Source organism: Danio rerio, chromosome 15 (genome assembly GCF_049306965.1).
Source record: "Danio rerio strain Tuebingen ecotype United States chromosome 15, GRCz12tu, whole genome shotgun sequence".
Lineage (NCBI taxonomy): Eukaryota > Metazoa > Chordata > Actinopteri > Cypriniformes > Danionidae > Danio > Danio rerio.
Genome location: NC_133190.1, coordinates 35255436 through 35281157, shown reverse-complemented (window position 1 = coordinate 35281157; position 25722 = coordinate 35255436). Strand labels below are relative to the sequence as shown.

General features: G+C 36.4%; 1 protein-coding gene across 2 annotated transcripts in view; it reads right to left on the bottom strand.

Annotated features, from left to right (window-relative positions):
• trpc4b (transient receptor potential cation channel, subfamily C, member 4b) overlaps positions 1–24482 on the bottom strand; it is a 57812-nt gene extending 33330 nt beyond the window's left edge. Inside the window, exons 1-2 of one of the 2 annotated variants that reach the window (XM_009291786.5) lie at positions 24349–24482; positions 23242–23662 (exon numbers count right to left, since the gene is read on the bottom strand). In XM_009291786.5, the coding sequence (XP_009290061.1) occupies positions 23242–23619 (378 nt within the window). In that variant the 5' untranslated portion in view covers positions 23620–23662; positions 24349–24482. 2 annotated transcript variants of the gene reach the window in all.
• Between the last annotated feature and the right edge of the window lie 1240 nt (positions 24483–25722).

The window sequence follows — 25722 nt, the reverse complement described above, 5'->3', positions numbered from 1 at the left end:
CCTGGTAACCTTTGATATTGCCTGCCATTAGCACTGAGAAGAAATTTAGAATAATGGGAGGGCTGGGGTGAATGCCTTTAACAGAGGTTGTCATTTCTAATTTAACATAACCTTTTGTTTGTTTGTTTATTTAATTGTTGAGCTACAAAAAAGCCAACTGAAATTCAATGTTTCAATTAAATGCTGAGCATGAATTAGGTTTTAAAAAATGTAAATATCACTCGAAGATAGAGGACAATGCACAAGGCGGTGCAGCTTGACTCTTGTGTAAAGCATTGAACAACACTATTATATATATATATATATATATATATATATATATATATATATATATATATATATATATATATATATATATATATATATATATATATATATATATATAAGTCAATACATTAGGAAGTTAAATGTCATCTTTTATGAGCTTACCACCCTCAATCAAGTTTGGTTTTTGGTCCTTCATAAGCAAGGACAGCAAGGGGTTTGGCATCCCCTGATTTATTTTTTATATCTGAATATTTTTTTAATCTGTAAAATCACTGATTTGACATACACACACAGTATATACGCAGAATGTAAAAGTTGAAGGCAAAATTATTAGTCTTTATGTGAAATTTTACATTTTTTTCTCAAATATCACCCGTGATGTTTAATGAACCAGAGAAATATTCACAGTATAATATTTTAGTACCTGTAGTACCTATAATATGTTATGTTCTGAAGAAAGGTGTTAACACTTTAGAATATTGGTACGTTGGTTAATATTTGTTAATTTATTTACTAATATTAACTAAGTAGGAATGATCTTGTAAAGCATTTATTAATCACAGTTCAACATACTAAATAATGCATTATTAAAATCCAAAGTTTTGCTTGTTTACATTAGTGGCATGAAACAACATAAAATTACATGAACTAACATTATTTAACCTTAACTAACATTAACAAACATGAATAAATGTCATAATAGATTTATTACTAATGGTTTATGTCAGTTTTTTTTTTTACTATATTAAAGCACAATATTATTAGATTAATTAGATCAATATTATTAATTTTTTTGTACTGGGTACAGAACAAATCACTGTAATGACTATAACCTTAGCCTTTATAACACTTTAAACTAAATAATATCTTACAAATTACATAGTACAATATTATGGACTGTCATCGCAGCAAATAAAAAATAATTAGTTATCAGAAATTAGTTATTAAAACTATGCGTTAAGAATTAAGTAAGTATTTGAAAAAGATTGAATTTCTCAGAGAAATATGCATAGTTTTGGATGAGTATTCAGGGCCTGTGTTGACAAACATTCACTGACAAAAAAAAACAGCAACTATTGTCTTAATAAAGAGGACACATTTTCTTTACAACTGGCATCTCCCTGTGAATTGCTAAAATAACCACACTTTCTGGATTAAAAAAAATCCAGAATTCATGCCTGAATGTTATTCAGATCTCAAATGTGAAGGACAGCTATGAAAATGAACACAAAAGAATATTTCAAACGAGAGAGGAATCCAAATTCATCAATTAATAACAATGATAAAAACAACAGGACTGTCCACTGCAGGATCGGTTATAATGAAATGAAAACTACATCAAATCACCCAGACATTGTCTTTTCCTGAAAATCCTCTGAACACACAGGAAAAACACTTGGGAAAGAGGCTACAGAGAGGCATATGATCACTTTGAAGCTACAGAGCTGAAGTAGCAGAGAAAAACCGTATAAAATCCTGTCTGGAGTTTGGCAAGGTTTTTTTTTTTTTGCCTGAAAAGCATAATACTGACCCAGTTGTAAATGGAAAAGATTTTGCAGGCATATAAGATTGAGCTTTCCCAGGCAAAGCAATATGAGGAGCAAATCTAAAATTGGCCACAACAACAAACAACAATACCTCTAATAAATGACGCCGGTGGAAGCACAATACCGAAGAACTGCTTTTCATCAGCAAGGACAGAACGTTTTATTTGGGTCCAATAGAGAAGAAAATACAGTGACCTGGTTGAATCTGAATTCTGGGGGGAAGTCTATAAGAAAATCATTAGGATAATTCACCAAAGTTTTTTTATTCTGTCATTATTTACTAATAGTCCACTTGTTGAACACAAAATGCCATTGACTTAAATAGTATTTATTTGTTCCTAAAATGGATGTCAATCACTTTTTTTTTCTAACAGTATTCAGAATATATTTTTTTGTGTTTAACATCAGAAGAAGAATGATAAAAGTCACACTTTTTGGGTGAACTATGCCTTTAAAGGGCACCTATGATGAAAATCAACTTTTGTAAGCTGTTTGGGCAGAACTGTGTATTTATATATATATATATATATATATATATATATATATATATATATATATATATATATATATATATATATATATATATATATATATGTATGTATTTCACATGGCATTTGTGTGAGACTCATCATTTCAGAAAGGCTTGAATAGATCCCACCACAAATACATGAAATAAACTTGGTATTTTTGACTAATGAGCTAGATTTAAGCTTCAACCGTGTCTGTCTCTATCACTGACTGCTGTTTATGTGAAGTTTATTCATAAACTAATTTCAAGAGGATCACGTGCTTATGATTGACACGGCTGGCCCCGAGTCAAGCTAATGAACGAACCACCAATCAGGCTATTCCTAACCCAGTATAACAACCCAAGCTCATTCTGGAAACGTAGCCCCGCGGACCTTTCTGCAGACCGCGATTTACGTGGCCGGAGGTACGTAAAGGCCGCGTTTAGTTTTTTTCGAGCGAACGCTGCGGGGCGGTGTGGCGCCGCTCCGCCCCTCCTCTTCGCGCTCGCCGGCCGACGGCTCGCCTCCGACTGGAGGGCTTTCCTGATGCAATCAGTTTGTCCGCTTAGCTCACAGCCTTACGTCGGTGGAGCGAAGGCCCCGGAGGAGGAGGAGCCGGCCGCGGTGGACGACGACCGGGATCGAGTCCGGGGAACAGCAGGTTCCGGAAATCAGGTAAGACGAAAAACGGAATCCGAAAAATAAGGGCGAGAATGCAGCGGGATCCGAAAACGCGGTCGCAATCGAAAACGAGGGCTTTTGCTTTTTTTTTTGTTTCTGGACGGCTTTTGCGAACCGTTGCTCGATCCGGTGGCTTTTCGCGCGAGAACGGCGTGGGCGCGAATGGCGCACGCTCCCGGGAGGCGCCCGTGACGCGAAAAGTGCACACAGCGGCCTCTCGTGGATCCGCGAAAACAAAAAACGCTCGAATACGTACCTCCCGGGACGTAAATCGCGGTCCGCAGAAACGTCCGCGGGGCTACGTTTCCACAATGAGCCCGGGTTGCAGTATAAATAACCAAATGCCCTACCTTTAGTCATCTTCGTTTTGAAGAATCCCCCCTTCCACCCCTTCTCCTCCTCTTTTCTACAGGGCAGCACGGCGGCCCAGTGGCTAGCACTGCGGCCTCACAGCAAAAAATGCCTCCGACTTGGGTATCCACCCAACCGGTCAGCATTTTGCGAGGAGTTCATGTTCTCCCCGTGCTTGCGTGGGTTTTCCCCGGGTCCTCCGGTTTCCTCCCACACTCCCAAAAACATGAGACTAAGTAAATTGACTAAACCAAATTAGCACCAAATTCAATTCTGTCTGCAACACATCACCTTAGCAATCCTTACGCTGCAGGAAGGGGGGGTGGGGGTTCTCGAGATATACCCGAGTCAAACTCCCCTCTTGCCCTCGAGGATCTTTTGAGCTCGGAGCTCTCTCCCGGGACAGCATGCCAAACTAGCTTATTATCAATCATCAGCTAAGTGTGAACTCTTGAACTGATAGAACGCAGGAGAAGCAGACACGCACATGGGAACAGTGGGTGGGAGAAGCAGCTCATTTGCATTTAAAGCTACAGGCCACAAAAACAGCTACATTGTCCTCAGTAGTGATGGGAAGTTTGGATCACTTTACTGACTCGGACCAGTGAGGTGAACAAATCATTTTTTAAGTCATTTCGTTAATTTTGTTCAATTTGCCAAAATATTATTGAACAAGTCATAACTAAAATGCTATAAGAAAATAATAATTTATTTTTGAATAAAATAAAAATATTTTTTATAATATTTTAACATGGATCTTTTGTCTATGATTATGTCAGTTCTCCTCCTCTGAAAGGTCTTGAAATTTGAGTTGTTCATTCACCTCACATAGACAATGTCATATAAGGTTAACTAATGCACACAGTCTGAGCCGAAAGGAGCCATGATTAGTTCACCTTACGAGTCTTCTGGTTTTTGAGTCGTTCGTTCATGTTGTGACAGCATGTAAAGAGATGACTCAAACCCGAGGACTCGAGTAATGAACAAATCAAATCTTTTTCCGCTCTAAATGCATATGATTGGCTTCTGTCTTCCACGTGATGAATGAATGACTCAAACCGAGGACTCGAGAGATGAACAGATCAAATCTTTTTCCGTCTCTGACTGCATATGATTGGCTTCTGTCTTTCAGGTAATGTAAAATGACTCAAACCCAATAGAAGACTTGAAAAAGAAACTAATCTTCACAAGCACAAATGTGCGAATGCGCGAATGAACGAATAACTCCCTGAGATGACTCATCATTCTACTACTAAATCATACTAAAGATTCAATAAAAATGAATGAATCATTCAAAAACAATCCATCACTAGTCCTCAGACACCAAAATGGGCATATTCTGGAGGCTATAATAAATTATTTGATGGTATTTTTAGCTGAAACTTTACAGACACATTCTGGAGACACCAAAGGCTTATCTTACATCTTGTAAAAGGAGTAAAATAGGTCATTAAGAACAAGATACACAATGTCCTAAAATGCTACAAATGAATCATTAATCCTTAATGCTAACCATGAAATACATTCAGCACTCAAATTGTGGATTAAATCATCTATTTTCCTAATAAACCAGACAGAAATCTAACCAGAAGCCCTTCTTTTCCATATGAAAATGAAAACTTTAAAACTACAGATGTCAATCACTCCAGCAAGTGTGTTACAGGATTAGTTTACCCAAAAATGAAACTTCTGTAAATAATTACTCACCTCCATTTCATTTCAATACACTGAGACCCTAAAAATCCTACAGCTTTCTCATCCTCAGATAGCAATGTTCACGAGATGTTCAAAATCCAGAAAAGAGCATTGTCAAAAGATTCTATGTGACTTCAGTGGTTCAATTGTAATCATATGAAGCTCCATGAACACTTCTGTGTTCCAAATAAATCTGTAAAAATGACTTTGTTCATCTATCTTCAGCATTAGATCAGGCTGCATGTTTATTACATGTACAATTTCATATTGCCTTATCTAATATGGAATGTTTTGGTTACTTTTGTAGACTTTAACCCTCCGTTTCTGTCCAAAGAGGGTCAGAGAGCTGTAATGTTTATCTAATACATCTTAATTTGTTTTCCAAAGTTAAACGAAGGTCTCAGGGGACTGAAATGACATTAGGATGAGTAATTTATACAAATGTTGGTATCACACAATACACATTCATCACTTTAGACCATCATAAGTCAGCAGAGATGTATATATTTGCATGCAGTCAGTTTGATGACTTTTGACATACACCCATAAGGTTGTAGCCATTTTCCATAAACAAGAATGGAAAGGAGGTCCAGTCTTGCTTTCAGTATTTTTATCTTCATCTGTTAGTCGTGACTTGTGAACAGACAGACACCACATGGAGGAAACATGGTGGGTGAATCACTTTTCAGACTGATTGAAAATCCTCTATTGTTCCTGCTGTTAGCATTAAACTCAGCTTGAAATGTCTGGACTGTTTTATTGTCACACAGCAATTGTTCATTGAAAGAACTGACACTTTGATAAAATGTGCAATTTGTGTTTATCACGATAAGTGTCTGTTTCATTTTAAGCAGGACACAAAAGATGTGGGATAATTTGAAGAATGTTGCTAATGTTAATCTGATGCAATTCAGTACCAACTGGAAATACAAAATCAGATTTGACCCTTCATAATAATAATAATTCATTTTCTTTTCGGCTTATTTCCTTTATTAATCTGGGGTCAGCACAGCCGAATGAACTGCCAACTTACCCAGCATATGTTTTACACAGCAGATGCCCTTCCAACTTCAACCCATCACTAGGAAAAATCCATACACACTCAATCACTACGGCCAATTTAGATTACCCAATTCACCTATATTGGACTGTGGGGGAAACCGGAGCACCCTGAGGAAACTCATGCACGCAGATACGGGGAAAACATGCAAACTCCACACAGAAATGATAACTGACCCAGCTGAGGGTCGAACCAGTGAGCTTCTTCTTGAGAGGCGATTGTGCTACCCACTGTGCCACCACAACGGCCAATAATAATATTAATTAATAATAGCACAATAATACGAACTCAAAGCACTTCAAGATATTCATTCATTAGTTTTTCTTCGGCTTAGTCCTCTATTTATAAGGGGTCGTCACCGCTAACTATTCCAGCATATGTTTTACATAGCAGTTGCCCTTTCAGCCGCAACCCGGTACTGGGAAATGCTACAAGATGTACAACAGCAAAATTTAAAAAAATCTAACCCAAGCCAGAATTACAAGCTTGCATAAAATCCCATAAAAAGCCAAAAGTCAAACCTCAATAGTCAATACAACATTCAATGAGCAAAAGATTACAAATTGCATAAATTTTAAATTGCACATGACTTTTCATAGGACATAAATCCAGTACATGCCAGATACAGAAAACAGAGAATTAAAAAAAGGATAGTTAATTAAAAAATGTACAAAAATTTCATTGTTGATTCACCCTCAATTGGTTCAAAACCTTCATGAGCTTCTGTTTTCTGTCAAACACAAAATAATATATTTTGAAACATTTCAGAAAACAGTAGCCATTGCCAATACCTAAAATACTAAAAATATCCTTTAAATAACAGCCAGTTTCCATTTTTTATGGGTTACATTATGGAAACTGTATATACACTATTAACAATTTCCTGAAGAATATACAGTGACCTTCTGTTAATTATAGCAAAAACACTGCATTTAGATCTACAGCACCATTTATGAGGCAACGCAGTGGCACAGTGGGTAGTGCTGTCGCCACACAGCAAGAAGGTCGCTGATTTGAGCCTCAACTGGGTCAGTTGGCGTTTCTTTGTGGAGTTGGCATGTTCTTCCTGTGTTTGCATGGGTTTCCTCTGGGTGCTCCGGTTTCCCTTACAGTCAAGACATGCGGTACAGGTGAATTGGGTAGGCTAAATTGTCCATGGTGTATGTATGCATGCAAATGAGTGTGTATGGGTTTCCCAGTGATGGGTTGCGGCTGGAAGGGCATCCGCTGCGTAAAAACATATGCTGGATAAGTTGGTGGTTAATTCCACTGTGGCAACCCCAGATTAATAAAGAGAATAAGCCGAAAAGAAAATGAATGAATGAGAACAATTTATCTGACTCTATATGTATATACAGCATTGTGTAACTTTACTGTTAAATATACAGTAATTTTCACATTGTGATTTTAAAATACAGTAATATACAGTGCAACTGTCCTACAGTAAAATACAGTTCACATTACAGTTAAATACTGTGTAATTTACTGTGTAATTACTGTGTAATTACTGTGTAATTACTGTCAAATGCATATGCACTGTAGACTTTTGCAACTCTGCAATTTAACAAGTGCCTTTCATATTTTTGTAGTTTGAAACCATATATTGTATTAGAAATAAGATATAGAGTTGACGCCAATAGCCTAGTGGTTAAGCGCACTGGCATACACCACCATGGTGCTCACGGTGACCCAAGTTCGATTCACAGCTCGAGGTTCTCTGCCGATCCTTTCCCTTTCTCTGCTCTCAATACTTTCCTGTCCGTAACCTCCACTGTCCTATCTCAATTTAAGGTGAGAAACCCCTAAACATAATTGTAAAAAAAATCAATAATAAGATATAGAAATAAATCTGTTAAATTATAAAGTACTAGGAGTTTCTTCCTATGTTTTTGTACTGTACAGGACCACTAGAAACAATATAACACTTCAAACTAACATTATTCTGATGATCTCCTTTGACCTTAATGCTGCGTTCACACCAGACGCGGCACAGGGATTTACATGTTAAGTCAATGCAAACACGCGAATAGACATCCTGCGGCGCGATACACGCGAATGGCGCAACGCGAATGACGCAAATTGCACGAATGGCGCAATTGAGGGGCGAATTTTGGCGAATTGAGCGTTTTGCGCGTTTAACATCTCTCGAATTCGAAAATCTGAACTTCAGCGTACATTCGCGCTGCTTTAACCAATCAGAAGCTTGCTCTTGTTTGGGCGTGATTGTGACGTAGAACCTGTTGTCGGTGTTCCGAGGGAAATCCTCCAGCCTTCACCGACAACAGTTCATCAAACTCGGCTTGGCTCAGTCAGAAGCACCGCTGAAAGCTCACAGAGCTGGATGCACCTCTGAAAGAATGTAGTGGACTCAGACACGGCCCTAAACGTATCGACGCTGTTTTTCAGTCTTCATAAAGCACATAAACACTGTTATTTTCTTAATAAAATCCATGTTAGCCATTTAGCTATGAAGCTAGAGTCTTCGGGCAGACAGAAGCCCTGCCCATCACACGAATACGCGTCTGTTCTGAAGTGAATTTGACACGCGAATAAAGCGGGGTTTGACACGCGAATGAAGCGAGTAAACTCAAAGGTTCATGCGGCTATTTACGCACGAATATCGCAATTTATCCGTGCGTTCCGCGTCTGGTGTGAACACAGCATAAGACTGGTTTCTCACTGAAGTAGGGCTGTGTCAGGTCAGTACCTGGATGGGAGACCACTTGAGAAAACGATGTTAGTGAGGCAAGCAGGGGGCGCTCAACCTGCAGTCTGTGTAGGTCCAAATGCCCCAGTATTGTGAAGGGGACACTACACAGTGAGTGCCGTTTTTCAGATGAGATGCTAAACCGAGGTCCTGACTTTCTGCGGTCATTAAAAATCCCATGACACTTCTTGTAAAGAGTAGGGGTGAAACCTTGGTGTCCTGGCCAATATTCCTCCATTGGTCCTTACACTTTACGACCTCCCAATCATCCTCATCCACCAAATTCGCTCTATCACTATTCCTCCACCTATAGCTAGTGTGTGGTGAGTGCACTGGCGCTGTTGTTCTGTGGCTGCAGTCACATCATCCAAGTGGATGCTGCACACTGGTGGTGGTGTGGAGAGACCCCCTCATGAAGGTGAAGTGCTTTGGGTGTACGGCCATACACAATAAATACGCTATATAAATACACATTACATTTTGTTTTCAACAGAAAAATAATGAAGGTTTAGAATGACCCTGAAATGAACTGTCTCTTTATTTATTTTTTTCTGACAGTAGAAAGAAGGTTAAAATTTTTTTTTTTTTTGGGGTGCACTACCCCCTTAATTTAAAAACTAGGACATTGAAAACCTGTTTAAAAAATTACTCCTTAAAAAAACTGACTTGAATAATACCTAATCCTTTGTGTAAGTTTCAAATCAGCTTAAACTAGCTGATCGCAAGATATACACTGCAATGTGAAGACTGGATACTGTGATCACACCACATTTGGGGGGAGATGGCTGAAGAAAAAAACAGCGAGAGACAGAGAGAAAGAGAGAAAACCATCCAGCATGTACCCAAAAAAAGTGATTAAAAGTGAGAAAGAATAACGAGCGAGGAAGGATGAAGTGAGAAAAAATGAGTCGAGAGTTTACGAATTAAAGCCACACTGAGAAGAGAAGGTGCGATTTGAAGGTAGGGGGTGATTAGCACATTTCCACTGATATCTCCATTCTTTTCACATGAGCTCCGAGCCCACGGTGACAACAGCAAAAGCTTGACTATTTGAGGAAGATAATGAAGGCTCTGCTTGGAGAGACATGCTCGGGCTGGCAGCCATACTGATTATCTTCTGCTGCGATATGATGCTTTGAAGCTCATCCTTAACCACAATAGACTGGAGAGGTGAAGGGGAAAGAATTGGCAGAAATGAAGGGCTTGACTCAATGTCGGTGAGCTGACAGAACAAGTCAGCTTTGTGTTTAATAAGTGAAGAGAAGCCATTTCCATGATTCATTACACACATCTCCAACAACTCTGAGGGACATGTTGTTGTTGTTATTGCTTTTTTAATCTGAAATGCTAAAGAAAGAGAGCCACCTTGCAGTTTTTACTGACACCTGATCTGAGAATTACAACCTACTCACAAACGAGAAGTGCAATTTTTTTCAACCTGAAAATAACTGGAAATGATGCTTTATGGAATTAATCCTGGATGACAATATGAAACAGACTGAGCTTGACTAATCTTCAAACAACAGAGTTTTACTTTGGATGAAGCTGTATTCAGGGCATCAATGTGGCCCCGGCTGGGTTAGTTGGCATTTCTGTTTGGTGTTTGCATGTTCTCCCCGTGTATGCGTGGGTTTCCTTCGGGTCCCCCACAAGTCCAAAGACATGTGCTATAGGTGAATTGAATAATCTAAATTGGCCGTTCATGCATCATGTTAACATAGTGTATGATAGCATCCGCCGCATAAAATATATGCTGGATAAGTTGGTGGTTCATTCTGTGGTGACCCTAGATTAATCAAGGAACTAAGCTGAAAAGAAAATGAATGAATAAAGCTCCATTCATGTAAAATGATTCTAAGATTAAGTAAATATAAACTTTTTTTGACTCCTTGGCTAATTTGTATGAATTTGTGTGATATCATTCGTTTGTTTTAGGATGATTTACTCATCCTCCAGTGATGGCTTAGGGGTGAGGTTTGGGGGCATGACTCTTTTTTTTTTTTTTTAATTATACGTTTTTGTGAATTTGAAATCATTTGAAATTGTACAAATATGCAATTTTTTTGTCAATACAATAAATATAATATCAATTTTCTCACAAGATAGGCTGGAAATTTAGCTAATTAGTTTAGTTCAGACAAGAATAACAATAAAATGGTTAATTCAATATCAGTTTTCAATTCAAGTGTATGGAAAAAAAGCTTGACTAAAATACACACAAAAAAAAAAACATTCAGTCAAATTTACAAAAAATAAATAAACACGTATAGTAGCTGTGATTGCCAGAATTTTCCCAATACAAATATGGCAGACATTTCTGCATTTACAGCAACCTGCTGTATTTCATTAAATTATACAATGTTAATACACTTATTTACTCCCAGGGCTGTTTATATCAAAGTTGATATTTAGCCACATCATCTTGAGTTTTTATAACATCTAATTTTTACGAGGTTGGTCTTTAGCACAACGCTCAACCCCCAACCTGGAGGACCAGGACATACACACATACACTACGAGGCTGGGGTGTGGCTACTGTAGCAGTAGACTGAGCCAGTAGGGTTAACCAGTAGCTTGGTTTCCATTATAACTTTGTATAAAAGGTTAGCAATATTTTGATTGATAAAGCATCTGCATAATGAAATGTTTCCAAAAATCAATGTTATGTGGATATTTTTTTTCCTCTTTAGTTAAGTCATAGCAAAAATCATGATTTTTGCATTTTCACAGTCATATATTTAATCGAAGGTGACATTGATATGTTGTGTTTATGGCAAAAAAAAAGTTGTTTCTTGGCAAAATTGACATTTCCATTAGGCATATTTTCTATTGACATCTTCAATTTGTGCAATTTGAGAAGTAATGGAAATGCAGATATTGTGTCACGGATGAGGCATTATTTGGAAATAAATCAGATTTCGTTACAGACGTGTAAGCTTTGAAGAATTGGCAAAGCATGCAGACACAGACAACAAGGATAAACAAGAATGAAAACAACAGCAGCAGTGCTTTTACAAGAATTTGATGCAATGTTCAGGTTTTTCAATTAAGCCACTGCACTCGTTTCATCTTGACAGAAGTAAGCTGATCGATTGGTTTTGCCAATTATTCTGCACTAATAAACAATTATCAATTGGTTATCTGCAAAACCCAAGACAGCAAGATTGTCTTTGTTTCTTCTTCAGGATCTCATTCATTCAGGATCTCATTATGCAGTACGAAAGTGCTCTCTATAGACATGAAAACATTGACTATGTTTACATGGACATCAGTAATCAAACCATTTTTTTTCCTTAATCTGAATAAGACAATAAAATTATTAAGGCGTTTACGTGATTTTTTAAATTTTTTTTAAGATCCTGTTTTACATGTTACAACACATAATTTGATTATTGTCAATGCATCATTACGCTATCCATGATTCCTCTGGAGTTTCATGTAATTTCAGGTGTTTCATTTTTAATTTGTCAACTTTAACTGCAGTTTAGCACTTTCACTTTGATTCAGGAACATTTCATGCGAGCCCCCTTGTAACAAACGAGGTATTGGATGTGAATTTAAACTAATGGAAGAGTGTTGTTTTAATGGAATTTGATAACGCACGTTTTTTAGTGATGCAGGTGTCTGTAGTCCTTTACTTACTTGATAGTACTTACTTGGTAATACCTACTTACAGAGAATAGTGTCAAATAGCCGTGTGTGTATGGACTATCCTGTCACAAAATGCGTCGAAAATCCTACACGATGGCAATAGTTTGATTTCAGTGTTTACATGTCTGTACTGCACTTCAGTAATGAAACTAAAATCGGCATACTTCAAATGTCCTGATCAAATCTCTGTTTAGTTCAATTACGACTTTAGTTTTTTTCTAGATTAAGCTCATCAAAAAAAAAAAAAAAAAATCACTGTTTACACGGTAGACTCTTAATCAGAGTATTGTCTTAACTATATTATTTGTGTCTATGAAAACATACTCTGACACCTTGTGGAGTTTGTTTTGACACAAATGAGCAAAGTATACAGTAAATATACTAATATTAAATTCATTTTTTTTAAATGCATCATTTTAATGCATCAGTTTCCTGTTTTACTTGTGTTATGCATTTAATAAATGTTTTATTATTATGTTTTATTATGTTTTATTATTATGTGGAGTTTGTTTTGACACAAATGAGCAAAGTATACAGTAAATATACTAATATTAAATTCATTTTTTTTTAAATGTATCATTTTAATGCATCAGTTTCCTGTTTTACTTGTGTTATGCATTTAATAAATGTTTTATTTAGCAGTATGATTCAATCTAAAATCTTTTGCCCCACATTTAAGCTCTTTATTGTCAAGTGCCATGTAAAACTGAAAAATAAAAAGGTCCCATGAAGTGCTTTGAATAAGTAACTTTTTTATTCAGAATTTTAACTGAAACAGCAGACAGGCAATGTGGGGCATAGAATAAAAAAAACAGCCAATTGTATCTCTCTCAGCTTTGCCAATGAGAGTGGTTGAACTCAAGTTCATCAAATGCAAAATGAGAAGCACCTTGAATCAACTGCTCAGATACTATGGAGCATTTGATTGGTCAAAAGATTTGATTTTAAACTTATGTAAAAAAACTGTTTATATATATATATATATATATATATATATATATATATATATATATATATATATATATATATATATATATATATATATATATATATATATATATATATATAAATACTGATCTATTTAGGCAGAAGGGACATACTGATATTTATTTTTATTGAATGTAAATTGTCACTGTTTAGAGCAAACTAGATATAGATATCCTATCCTATATAGATATCCTATAAGACCAGGGTGCGAGATTGCCCGCCCAAATCAACTTTTGATAACTGACAATTGACATCAAAACAAGATGTATGGTGGGGTCAGCCCATTAATAGCAAGAAAAAGCTTTCTCCAATCTATACATCTACCTATTAATAATAAAAAATGTACAATATAAATATATATTTGACCCACCTATCACAGTTTATACCATTGTGGATGTATAATGCGCCAATCAATGCTAGGAAACATCATTTAATAATGTCTCTTGTAAAATAAGTGTTTATATCTGCATGTAGCATAAAAAAGAAAAAAATAGACACATAAGTTGTATAGTTTGACCAACAGTAACCTCTAAAATTGTCACTAAATATCTCAAAACACTGAAAACGTATACATTTTATCAATAACTTTGAACACATTCAAGAATTTGATTCACTGAAGCCTATTACCAAGCTATAACCGAAAAAAGTCAATGTGTATTTCACACATTGCTTAAGACTATACTGATACTATATAAAAACCGTTGATTTCACTGGAACTTTAAGAACAAAACAATAGTGTGAATTTCAATTGTCCTGAACTCACCCTAATGTTATCCTACTTATTTTCTGTCCACATAACAGCCAGTGAACTTAAGTAATTTTTCCACAAATCCTCATTTCTGTAAAGAACTCGCTGACGTGATAAAAAGCACAAGACATGAAAAGAGGCGTGTTATCATCAGCAGAATCATAGTTTAGAAAATCAAAGCAAACAACCTGTTCCTGTGTACTCACTCGCCCTCTTGTGGTCTTTAGACATGCTGATTCAGTCATTAGCATATCAAAAAGTTTGACAAACGTGACATTAATAGACACAGACAGGAAGAAACAGAGGAAAAGAAAAGGCGTTCGGGGACTGGGGAAAGAAAGCTCAGATGTGCAGCTGTTCGGGTTTGTGAATACAGCAACCATGCCATCATTTCTGTGAATCAGCACAGCAGGATCCAGTCTATTTTTAGCCAGTAAATGAAAATTACATCAAAGTTTAAAAGGGAGCAAACAAACAAGGCCCAAGTTCAGCGATATTTAGTTGGTGAAAAAGCAAAGGTTGCTTCACTTCGAAGCAAACGGCTTAAAAACAACAGTAATTATTACAGTAATGTCTGAACAGAACTGTTTATAGCATTCTGTTTTTTCCTTTGAGATGAAGCGGGCATACAATTCAGTGCCTGCAAATGAAGACTTAATTCCTTTCAGCTCTCGTAAAAAGCACTTCTATCTCCAATTCAATACCAGGTTGTTTACAAGACGTTGATAACGGATGTTTTGAAGGATTTTGTGCTCAGGGAAGCTTCTCTGGTTTAATAATGCAGAGAACATCTGAATTCAGATCTGCTGGACAGGTTTCTAGGTTTTGCATGTGCTGTTTTAAGACTAATAATGAACACAGGTCTGTTTGGGGTCACAGATAGCAGGGCAAAACAATGCAAAATTCAAATAATAGCATGCTGTTATTCATATTATCTTGCAGTTAGGAAAGCAAAATACATAAGCTTATTAACCTTTAACACGGAGCAGAAAACACTTCCTGTATCTTGTATCATTGACATCACAAGTAGTGTGACTGAGAAAACTGTTTTGCCACAAATGAATTCATTTAATGTTATTTGTCAGATGACAACCAATTAAATTGCACACAATGATAATAACACTAATTGCTTAATTTAGCAGATGCTTGCATCTCCTTAACTTGGCAATTTACTGTGCTGTGCAGTTTGTTATTGGCAGCTGAGCGCATAAAAGCCTCACAATTCCAACCGTCTAAGTGACATTTACAAATTGCAAAGATTATTTATAATAATGTCATTTTTAAAAACAATTTGTCAATGTGTTATCCTATTTGTGTTGATTTTGAATGTTGTTTTTCTTATTAGAGTGTTAGGAATCACTTTATTTTCATGGTCCCTTTAACACATTTTGTTGAATTTAAGCTACATTGCCTCTACTGTACATGAGAACTAATTCTCATTAGATTATAAGTAGTAAGGTTGGAGTTAGGGTATAGTGTAAAGTGTGATTTTTAAAAAAATCCTGATCGACTGCAGCATGTCAGACTGCATGAGCATGGCTCCCATATCACACTGTAAGATCTCAGCTGTCATAAAGTCAGACTGAACGACAATGTAGATGCACCAAACATGACAGAAATCACCTTCGGAGTTTGACGTCATCTATCTGTGATACTGAGATCCTGCCTTCGCAAAAAAAAAAAAAAAAAAAAAAAAAGTAAAAAAAAAAATTATAAAATCTTACATATTCCGTAGAAACAGTTTAACAGAAAATGTTTTAAAACCGTGGTATTTCTTGAAAACGGTTATCGTCCCACGCCTAAAGCAGACAGTCTACTAATACTCAAATGAGAAGTAATTGGCATGTAATTACAATGCAACATTTGGTCAACAAAATGTGCAATAGGGACCATCAAAATAAAGTGTTACCAAGTGTTATATTTTCTAACTGAGGGACACAACTGTCTCAATTTGTGCTTCTGTAACTTCATTTTTATGTTTCATTTTTATTTACATTTTGTTAAGTGAACTACCCATTCAAAATTATTTTCAGTCTTTAATTTTAAAGAGGTGGTCTTCTACGTTATCATATTTTACAGTTTGCTTCCTGTGTAATGTAGCTGTGTGAACATAATTAACATCTCTGAATGTAACACGCTCAAAGTTCAATGCAAAGGTCCACATTGGCTTTTACAAAGTTAGCTTAGCAAAGCCTACAGCGAACAAAGTTTGGGGACTACAAAAAAATACATCCAGGTAAATGATGTCTTAGGGCCTACTCACACTATGCCATCCGTACCGTGCCCAGGCCCGTTTCCCGGATCTTTTGAGAAGTGTGAGTGCGCTGAATCTGGCTCAAGCACGGTTCACTTGGCCGGCCCTGGCCCGGTTGGAAGAGGTGTGCCTGAGCCCGGTTCACTTGGGCTTTGGCGCGGTACGCTTGTGTGTGAGTGCAAAACGCGCCAAAGTCCGAAACTGAAAGCGAGACGTGACTTTTAAGGGACTGTTTCATATGGATTTATTAAGAATTCTTACTGTTCAGTGATCGCAAACTGCCGTAGTTTATTAAAGACGCAAACCCCTCACTGCACGACAGCTGTGTGCCTTCAGCAGACCTCCTCATTCCTGCAGCACGAGAGCATTATGATTGTTTATGAGCGCCAAAAGTGGCAGATCTGACTGCGTGTCCTCGCATCCCTAAGGACTGTTTGGCGAAATATTTGACGGCTTATCAAACAACTGAAACGATATAACTAGAGAAATCTCCACTGTGCTGCTGAGTGAGAGAGTGCTTCTCACTGAACAGCGCAGCAGCGATGACGTACACTGTTAGACATTTCAAAGGGTTTTTACAGTAACTTACTGGCAACACTGTTGCCAGTAAGTTACTGTATTTTAGATTTACAGTATACAACTGTAAATCCGTTTACAGTATGCTACCGTAGTGTCTGAAAATGGTTAACTACTGTAAAACCTAAGTTAACAGTTAGCTACTATAAACCTTTTAATTTTGTCCTAAATATTTTATAATATAATTTTATTAATATTATTTTAATACTATAGACCTAAAAAAGACACAATTACAAAATGTTAACAAAATAAACACTCTTTATTTAAAACATTGGAGATGCTTAAAACAAGCTTAAAAATGTGTAAAAACATTACATTTCAATCATTCAAAATATTTTATTTTAAGAAAAAAAACATTGAAAATGACAAAGCACATTAACATACATGTACAAAACTAATTTAAGTGTCTGACCTGCATATTGTTGAGAAAAAAAAACCCAATTGTACTAAGTACTACTGACATTAAACCAGACACAATTACAAAATATTCCATTCTTTAAAACATTAATAATGCTTAAAGCATTTAAGGAAAATGTGTGAAAATTACATTAAGCAATAAAATCAACACATTAAAAATAAATAAATCACACAAAGCACTAGAACATACATGTACAATAAAAATGTACACTTCTGAATTGCATATTGTTGGAAAAATAAATATTTGTAACTATTAGCCGACTCAGAAACAACCCAACTTTAAAATATTACTAATTCTGGTGTCAAATGCTCAACAAGGTCTGAATTCACATGTTCAAATGCAATTCATCTTTATTTCTATTGCACTTTTACAATGTAGATCAATAATGTCAAAGCAGCTTAACATAGAAGTTCTTGTAAATTGAAGCTGCTTCAGTCCAGTTTTCAGAATTGAAGCAGTAAATGTCACTGCTGAAAGTCCAAACACTGAAGAGCAAATCCACCGATCCACCAATCGTAGCCAAGTGATCCAGTGGCGACAGTGGCATGGAAGAAACTTCACCAACTGACGAAAGTGTAGAATAAAATCCCTTGAGAGATACCAGGCTCAGTTGGGCACGACCAGTTCTCCTCTAGCCAAACTTGTGCAAGGCCGCAGTCTAGGCACCAGAGGCTTGAAAGTTCACCAGTGGGTGGTCAGGCTGGCCCATTGGATCAATGCGGAAACTCATTGATCACGTGTGTCTTTTAGGATTCACTCCTCCATGACCACCACAGCATCTGGTCAGGATTTGGCCCAGTCCAGGATTATGAAGAACTCTGGATAAGGACAAACAGACTAACATAAGCATAGAAGAAGCTTGTTTAAAAAAAATAAATCATATACTGGTTAATTATTTTGAAGCATGGCAGCTAGGTTGGGGTAGTTTTCAGCTGGTACTGAGCAACTGGCTCCTGCTCATAACCTGCTCACTACCATGTTTAAAAGATAACTAACCAGAATGTCCTGTTTATTTTTTTCCCTAACAAGGTTTTACAAAAACATTGTAGCATTTGTGATGGGTTGATTCACTGCAGGACAGATTAGACTATTTGTTTTATGTATCCCTAATAAACTAAAACTGAATGAATACTGATAAAACTATTGAGAGTGTCTCACCTAATCCAAGTTCTCAGTTAGCTGGTGAAAGAAGGATAACTCACTGTTGTTCATGGTTGTCATTCTCTTCACTACTTCTCCTGCCTTCTTCTGGCTCACTCTGGTTGTTGCTGTGCATTTTGTTTCATCCTCTGGAATTATTTATACAAAAAATTGTATTATTTTATTTATTACAAAATATTTAGGCAACATGAAATGGGGAAAAAGACATTTAATACATAGACAAATGCATGTATCCCAATACTAATTATTGTATTTTGAAATGTCTGACCCATGACAGACCTCAATCTGCTCAAAAATATTATAAACAAAGATGAAAAAAAAACCTACTAAATGGTTAAATAAAAAAGGGAAAACGATTTTTTTATTTAGCTAGCAACTAAACATGTGACACATTTTGTATTAAAAGTAACGTTAATATATTGAGAAACAAATAGATGTACAGTACTTACTGTTGTATGAGGTCCAGTTTGCACAGGCAGGCTCCCAGTATTCTATATTGAGACCATAAAAAAGCCAAAAATACAGATAAGAATACCATGCTACAATCCACAACCTCCACACAACTTTTTTTTATTTGTTTACCTTGGTTGCTTACTGGTCTTATAAGGCTGTGCTGATCAAGATGTTCCTCTGAAATGCTGTTTGTTTCTTCAGACAAAACCTGCTGCTGTGCCAGTGCCATATCTAAACAGAAAAAAATATAATGGTAACAATTATGTTAAACTAAATGTCAAGAGTTGTGATAAAAAAATAATTAGCAAACAATAAATAGCAAAAAGGTGGTTATTAGCATAATGCATAGAGGTAAAATTGGTTTTATATTAGCAGATTCAGACTTCCCCCTAAATAATTTAATTTCATAAAAGTATTATTTGCAAACTCTAAATAGCAAAATCATTTTAGCAGCTAATGACTATCAAAGTACAACATGCTCACGGTCAAATAAACAGTGTTAATGTTGATTTCAAGTCATACTGGCATGCTAATTCTGATCGAATATTCAAAGTAACATGGTAAACAGTATAGAGTCTTCTAAATGAACGAATGTGCGAATATAAAACCAACTTTACCTCTATGCATATTGTAACGTTATAGATTTACGTTAACGTTCTTATAAGGTTACGTCGCGATGTTATTTTCTCAAGCTAACGTTATAAGTTACTCTAAACCAGAGAAAAATAAGTTCACAACATCTAATATATATAGTATAAATCAATATAAGTTAAACGTTGCATGTTAAAATGAGTTTGAGTCCAATTCAGTATAAACTTAGCTCAGTTTAGCTAACAGTTAACATTACCATTTTAAGATCGCTTCAGCCAATGTTGCCGAGCAAACAAATGCTAATAGAGGTGCTCAAATCAATGTCGAGTGTTGTCAGCACAGACAGACGCGCTTTTACCTGGATTATTTGTTGGTCTTTCATTCATATTCTTCTGGGGGAAAACACTCTCTGCCGGACCGTTGTCTCGTGCTAAGTGTCCTCCAAAACTGTCTGCATACCTCTGGTTCCCTCCTAAACCAAAACCCGCTGCAACACCGGTTCCTATGTAAATAAATAAAAAGATATGACGAGAACAATGGCTAATAGTCATAAACAGTCTTATTTAAAGTAATAGTAGTGTTAATGTAATAAATTAAATAAAGGTAACATCTTAATAGATGATATATTTCTCAAATGGGTGAAATAACGCCAAGCCAGAGAAAATAATAATAGCCAACTTTATACTTTACTTTGTTCTATTCTCGTCCACAAAACATTCTGTAAAATGAAACACTGCCTCAGCTTACCAGAGTAAAGTTTGTTAAATCCAGTATGTTCTTCAGGCACACTAATAAATTGTCCTCCAGAATTGCTTCAGGGTCCTCAGGCAAAATGTGGTGCAGAGTAGTGGAATCGCCGCAAGGTGGCGTTGAAGCAGTTGTGGAAAATACAGTATAATACACGAATTTTTACAAATACAGTACATCGCTGTATATGTTGTTCGACGTCACACTAAATTCCCATAATGCAACGGTAAATACAGTTATTTACCGTAAAAGGAATTTGCAGTATTACACTGGGTGAAATACAGTAAATAACTGTGTAATTTACAGAAATGTCTAACAGTGTAAGCGTGCCGAAGCCCGTTTGTGGTGTGAGCGCGGGCCGTCGGGGGAGACAGGAGGGGGGACAAGCGTGCTTTGGCCCGGTTCGAGGCAACTGTACCTAGTGTAAGTACGACCTAAAACACTTCAGGCTACGAGTATACACCCCGTGCAGTGTACGGACATGGACAGATGTGCTGTAATGTTATAGCAGAGATGCTTCCTGGTAACATGGAGCCAATCCGCGAATCACAACACATAATGTTAGCTGACCAATCAAAGCCTCTTGAGGGTGGGCTTTCAGAAAAACTAGGAAATACGATAGTCGTTTTCATGTTAGCTGAGTAGCTGTAGATAATCAAAGTAAGATATATGAATGAATAACTTGTTTTTTTTTTTACAAATGAAGCATGAGCACACATTGCTTTGCATCTTATAAACACAACCAAGCCATAAAAATAAACACTGGACCACCCCTTTAATGACATTTTGTTTTCTTTGGAACCACAATCAACCTGATTTCCACTATAATCATGTGTTTGGCCACTTATCAGATGGTCCAGCTGTATCTCACGAGGAAACATCATTATTTTGTGTTTTGTCAGTTTTGTGGCCAATTCGTTCAGTCGTACAAAAATGGACTCTTTTAAAAAGGAGGTGTGGCACCCAACCCCACCCCTAAACCAAACAGTCATTAGGAGATGAGAAAATAGCACTAAATTATATGAATGAGATCATACAAATTCAATTAGCCATTAAATCAAAATGTTACGAACTGCCGTTAGATAGCATTGGATGATCAGGGTAGGAGGTTAACCAACCAATCAGGCAAAACAACCAGCCTGACCATGCTAAAACAGCAAACCACTTGACTGGTTTAAAGGAATATTTCATCCAAAAAGTTGCTTCATAAGACCTCAAAGTATCACCAGAAGCCATCAGCAGGGGAGCGCGGGCACAGTGTAGCATGGGGTAAAATGTACTGTAACAGAGTCTTAAGGTATTTGCTTACAGTTAACCATTGCATGCTTCCGAGGTTTTCACCACAATGTCATCAGATGTTTTCTTTACAATTATTGAAAAAATTTGTCGAAATTTGGATGAGAAACAGGAGAAACCATTTTTGCAGAATAAAAGTATTTTTTATTATACTCAATATTTTTTTAAATAAAATTTATATTAAAAAAAATCTGTGAAAGTATGTAAGTAAAATCTTATATTGTTGTGATCACCGTCTTCTAAGGCTAAAAGATGGAACCATTTTGAAAGATGTAAAAAACACAGTAACTACTAGCTAGTTTTTTTTATAGAAATATATATTTTTATAAAATTTTTATTGTTAATAATGCAAATAAATGCATTGTATAATAATGCAATTAAATCCAAATGTGTTTATCCACTAGATAAATAAATAAACATGTTGTGCTGTGTAGAATAAAAAAACTGAGCTTAGTACTGTGTTAATGTACTTTTTAAAGTAAACTGAATTTAAATTAAGTGTGTGAAACCTGCCTTTTTAAGCATGTATTACAACTAACCCTCTGTCTATTGCAACTTGCTCTGCAGGTGGGTTAAATAGTAACATTTTTACTCCTGGCACTTTTGGCAACATTGCACAGAAACCATAGGTCCGGTGGTCATACTTTCAGTGCTCATTTGTAGGAGAGGCTTGTGTGTTGCTGGAAAAAAAATATGGTATATCTAACCTCATTACTTAGTTTCTATACTTGGCCAAAACCAAAAAGTGTTACTTTGTGCCCCGCTCTCCCCTATTAATTTTGATTATCTGTATGTTTTTTTTCCTCTGAAAATATTGAAAGTTATTTCTCTTTTTAGTATATAGCAATTTCCAGTGGCCACTATTTTAGCTCCTTTAAAGTAATATATACATATAAAAAAAGAAAGTCAATTACATCTTGGATGGACTGAGGGTTAATTAACAGGTAAAGACTAAATTAACAGAAAATTGTTACTATTAGATGAACTATCCCTTTATGTCTCCTTTTTGTTTCTATTTAAATAAAGTTTTATTTACAATGGAAGTTCAAATTATGAGCCCTTCTGTGATTTTTGTTTTCTTTTTCAAGTATTTCCTAAATGATGTTTAACAGAGCAAGTTTTTTTTTTTTTTTACAATATTTCCTATAATATTTTTTTCTTCTTGAGAAAATATTATTTTTTTCTAGTCTTAATATATTATAATTACCCTAACTTAACTGAATTAACCTAATTAAAAGCATTTAAATTGCACATAAAGATAATTATTACTGTCTTGAAAATATCTAGTAAAATATTATCTACTGTCATCATGGAAAAGATAAAATAAATTATTAATAATAATAATAGTTATTAAAACTATTATGCTAAAAAAATATGTTGAAAAAAATCTTCTCACCTTTAAACAGAAATTTAGGGGGAAATAAACGGGGGGGGGGGGGTCTAATAATTGAGGAGGGCTAACAACTCTGTCTTCAACTGTATATTAGCTAGTTTGACACAGACGTGATTTACCAAACTATGAACTATCAAACAGTTACAAACCTGTTTCTCTCCGCTGGGCTTCTTATGGTTCAACAGGAGCTCCACAGCTCCCACCACCTCTTTACGGATGGCGTGGAGAAGAGCATCACCGACATACACATTGAAGCTGAGGAGCAGCTCAATGATCTCCAAGTTCTCATTTTCAATGGCGATGAGCAGCGCAGTGCGCCCCAGGGGATCAATGCAGTTGATGTTAATCTTAAAGTAGATCTCCGCTTCTTCCAGCGCTAGTTTCACGCTGGCGTAATCGCCCTTCTCCACGGCGCTTAGGTAGGACTTCTCCTGCGTCGAGAGCTCCGACTCGGCGCGCACTATCCGCAGTGGAATGCGGTCCCGGTACGAGGAGTTATCCGTTCTGCGGAAGTACAGCTGCGACATTGTGGCTCAATCCATCAGCTGGAGAGCAAAGAATTAAAGCCACCTAAAGACAAACACATACACCTGGGAATGGCAGATGTTCAATTTGACGGCTTTATAATAATATTCTAGTGAGAAACTAGTAGCTGTTCTAAGGTAGCAGTTGGATGGTGATGGAACATTGTGAACCAGCAATAAAATTGGTATTGTTGTTGGTATTATTTTTGGAACGTTATAACTGGACGTACAGCCAACAAACAACTTAGATCAACTAATGACCAGCTGGATTTTACATTAGGGAGTAATTTAAACGGCTTGGCACCGCCGAATAGATCATGTTTTACATAAAATACAGCAATAACCACAAACATTAATCCTTGCTAATGTTAAATAAAGAAAACAAAACTACTAAAAAGGGCTATGCTTCAAATTACACATACACACATGTCACCTTCTCGGTCATGTTTTACAGAATATAAACAGAAAAACTGAAGTACTTAGGGGTTTAAATCAATCCAAACATGCACGGAAAAAACAATAGGCTATATTTTCAAAATTACGCATGCCTCGATGTATTTCAGCATAAACTTTGCTTAAAACCAGCTTCAGTTTTATCAAGAATCAGATGTAAACTTTGCTAGAGCGAACGAGGTGAATCATCATACACATACACCATGTAATAAAACAAATCGCGCAGCTTAAAGTCTTGGATAAAGATTCTGTTCTACAAAGCCAAATGTAAAAACTCACCTTGCTGTCGGTCGGAGCAACTTTTGATTCTCACATTTATAAAGCCGATGCAATCAACACAACCGATTCGTCGCTGAATATACTTTTGGAGCAGTATTCCTACGAGCACACGAGGACTGTTGCGCATGGCGACTGTGTGTGCTGCGCTGTCACGGCACAGACGCACCGCTGTAATCATGCTGGAATTGCAATTAACCTATCCATTACGCCCCGGTGGACGTCTGTCATTGTCCACAGTGCATTGCATTAACATTTTCTTTTGATTGTTTATTCAGTTCAGCCAAGCCTCAGTCTGACATAGATGATTCTTCAAATGGTTACCAAATTAGTAGTTAAATTACGTAATTTACATACACAGCATTGAAGAAATAACTTAAATGTAAAAAAGGATTGTAATAAATTGAAATGTAATCTGTGTGGTCTTATATGCGCTCTTTGGAGAAACTGCGCGCGCGCGTAGAAAAAGAGAGATATTAGCGAAGACCTGCTTATGCTAAATGTTAGAGAGACAGTGGTGTAAAGACATTGGAAGAGCTGTATGCAATCCGACGTGTAAGAATGATCAGCTTGTGGATCGCTGTTGCTTCTTGTGTCACTAACAACCGAGTCATGAGGGTCATTTGTTTCGGTATGACTTGTCCATATTGTTTATTTGTTAAATGAATTGTTTATAAGAGCATCGCTGTGTAAATATTTCGTGAAATTAGGGGACTAATTTAACATACTACTGCATATAGGGGGCAGCGCAGTGGGTAGCACAGCAAAAAGGGCGCTGGTTCGAGCCTCGGCTGGGTCAGTTGGCATTTCTGTGTGGAGTTTGCATGTTCTCCCCATGTTGGCGTGGGTTTCCTCGTGGTGCTCTGGTTTCCTCCACAAGTCCAAAGACATGCGCTATAGGCGAATTGGGTGAGTTAAATTGGGTGAATGACAGTGTATGGGTGTTTTCCAGTGATGGGTTGCAGCTGGAAGGGCATCCGCTGCATTAAACATATGCTGGATAAAGTGGCGATTAATTCTGCCGTGGCAATCTCAGATTAATAAAGGGACTAAGCTGAAAACAAAATTAACGAATGCATATAGGGGTGAAAACATTTGTTTCCACATTTCAGGGATAAACATTTTGATTTATTCAGAAAATGAGAATTGATCAGGATCACAAAATGTGTTCATTTTAGTGATTAAAAATAAGTCTTATCACACCAAATTTTGATTTTCTAAGTCTTATGAAACATTGTGTTGTCTAAGAATAAACGTCTTGAAACATGGCAAAACAAATGCTCTAAGTGACAGCCTTTTATCTAAAGTAAAAAAAAAAAGTCATCAGTAATTAACAAAAATCAAAATGACACTTTACACAAAGAAAATTAAAACAGA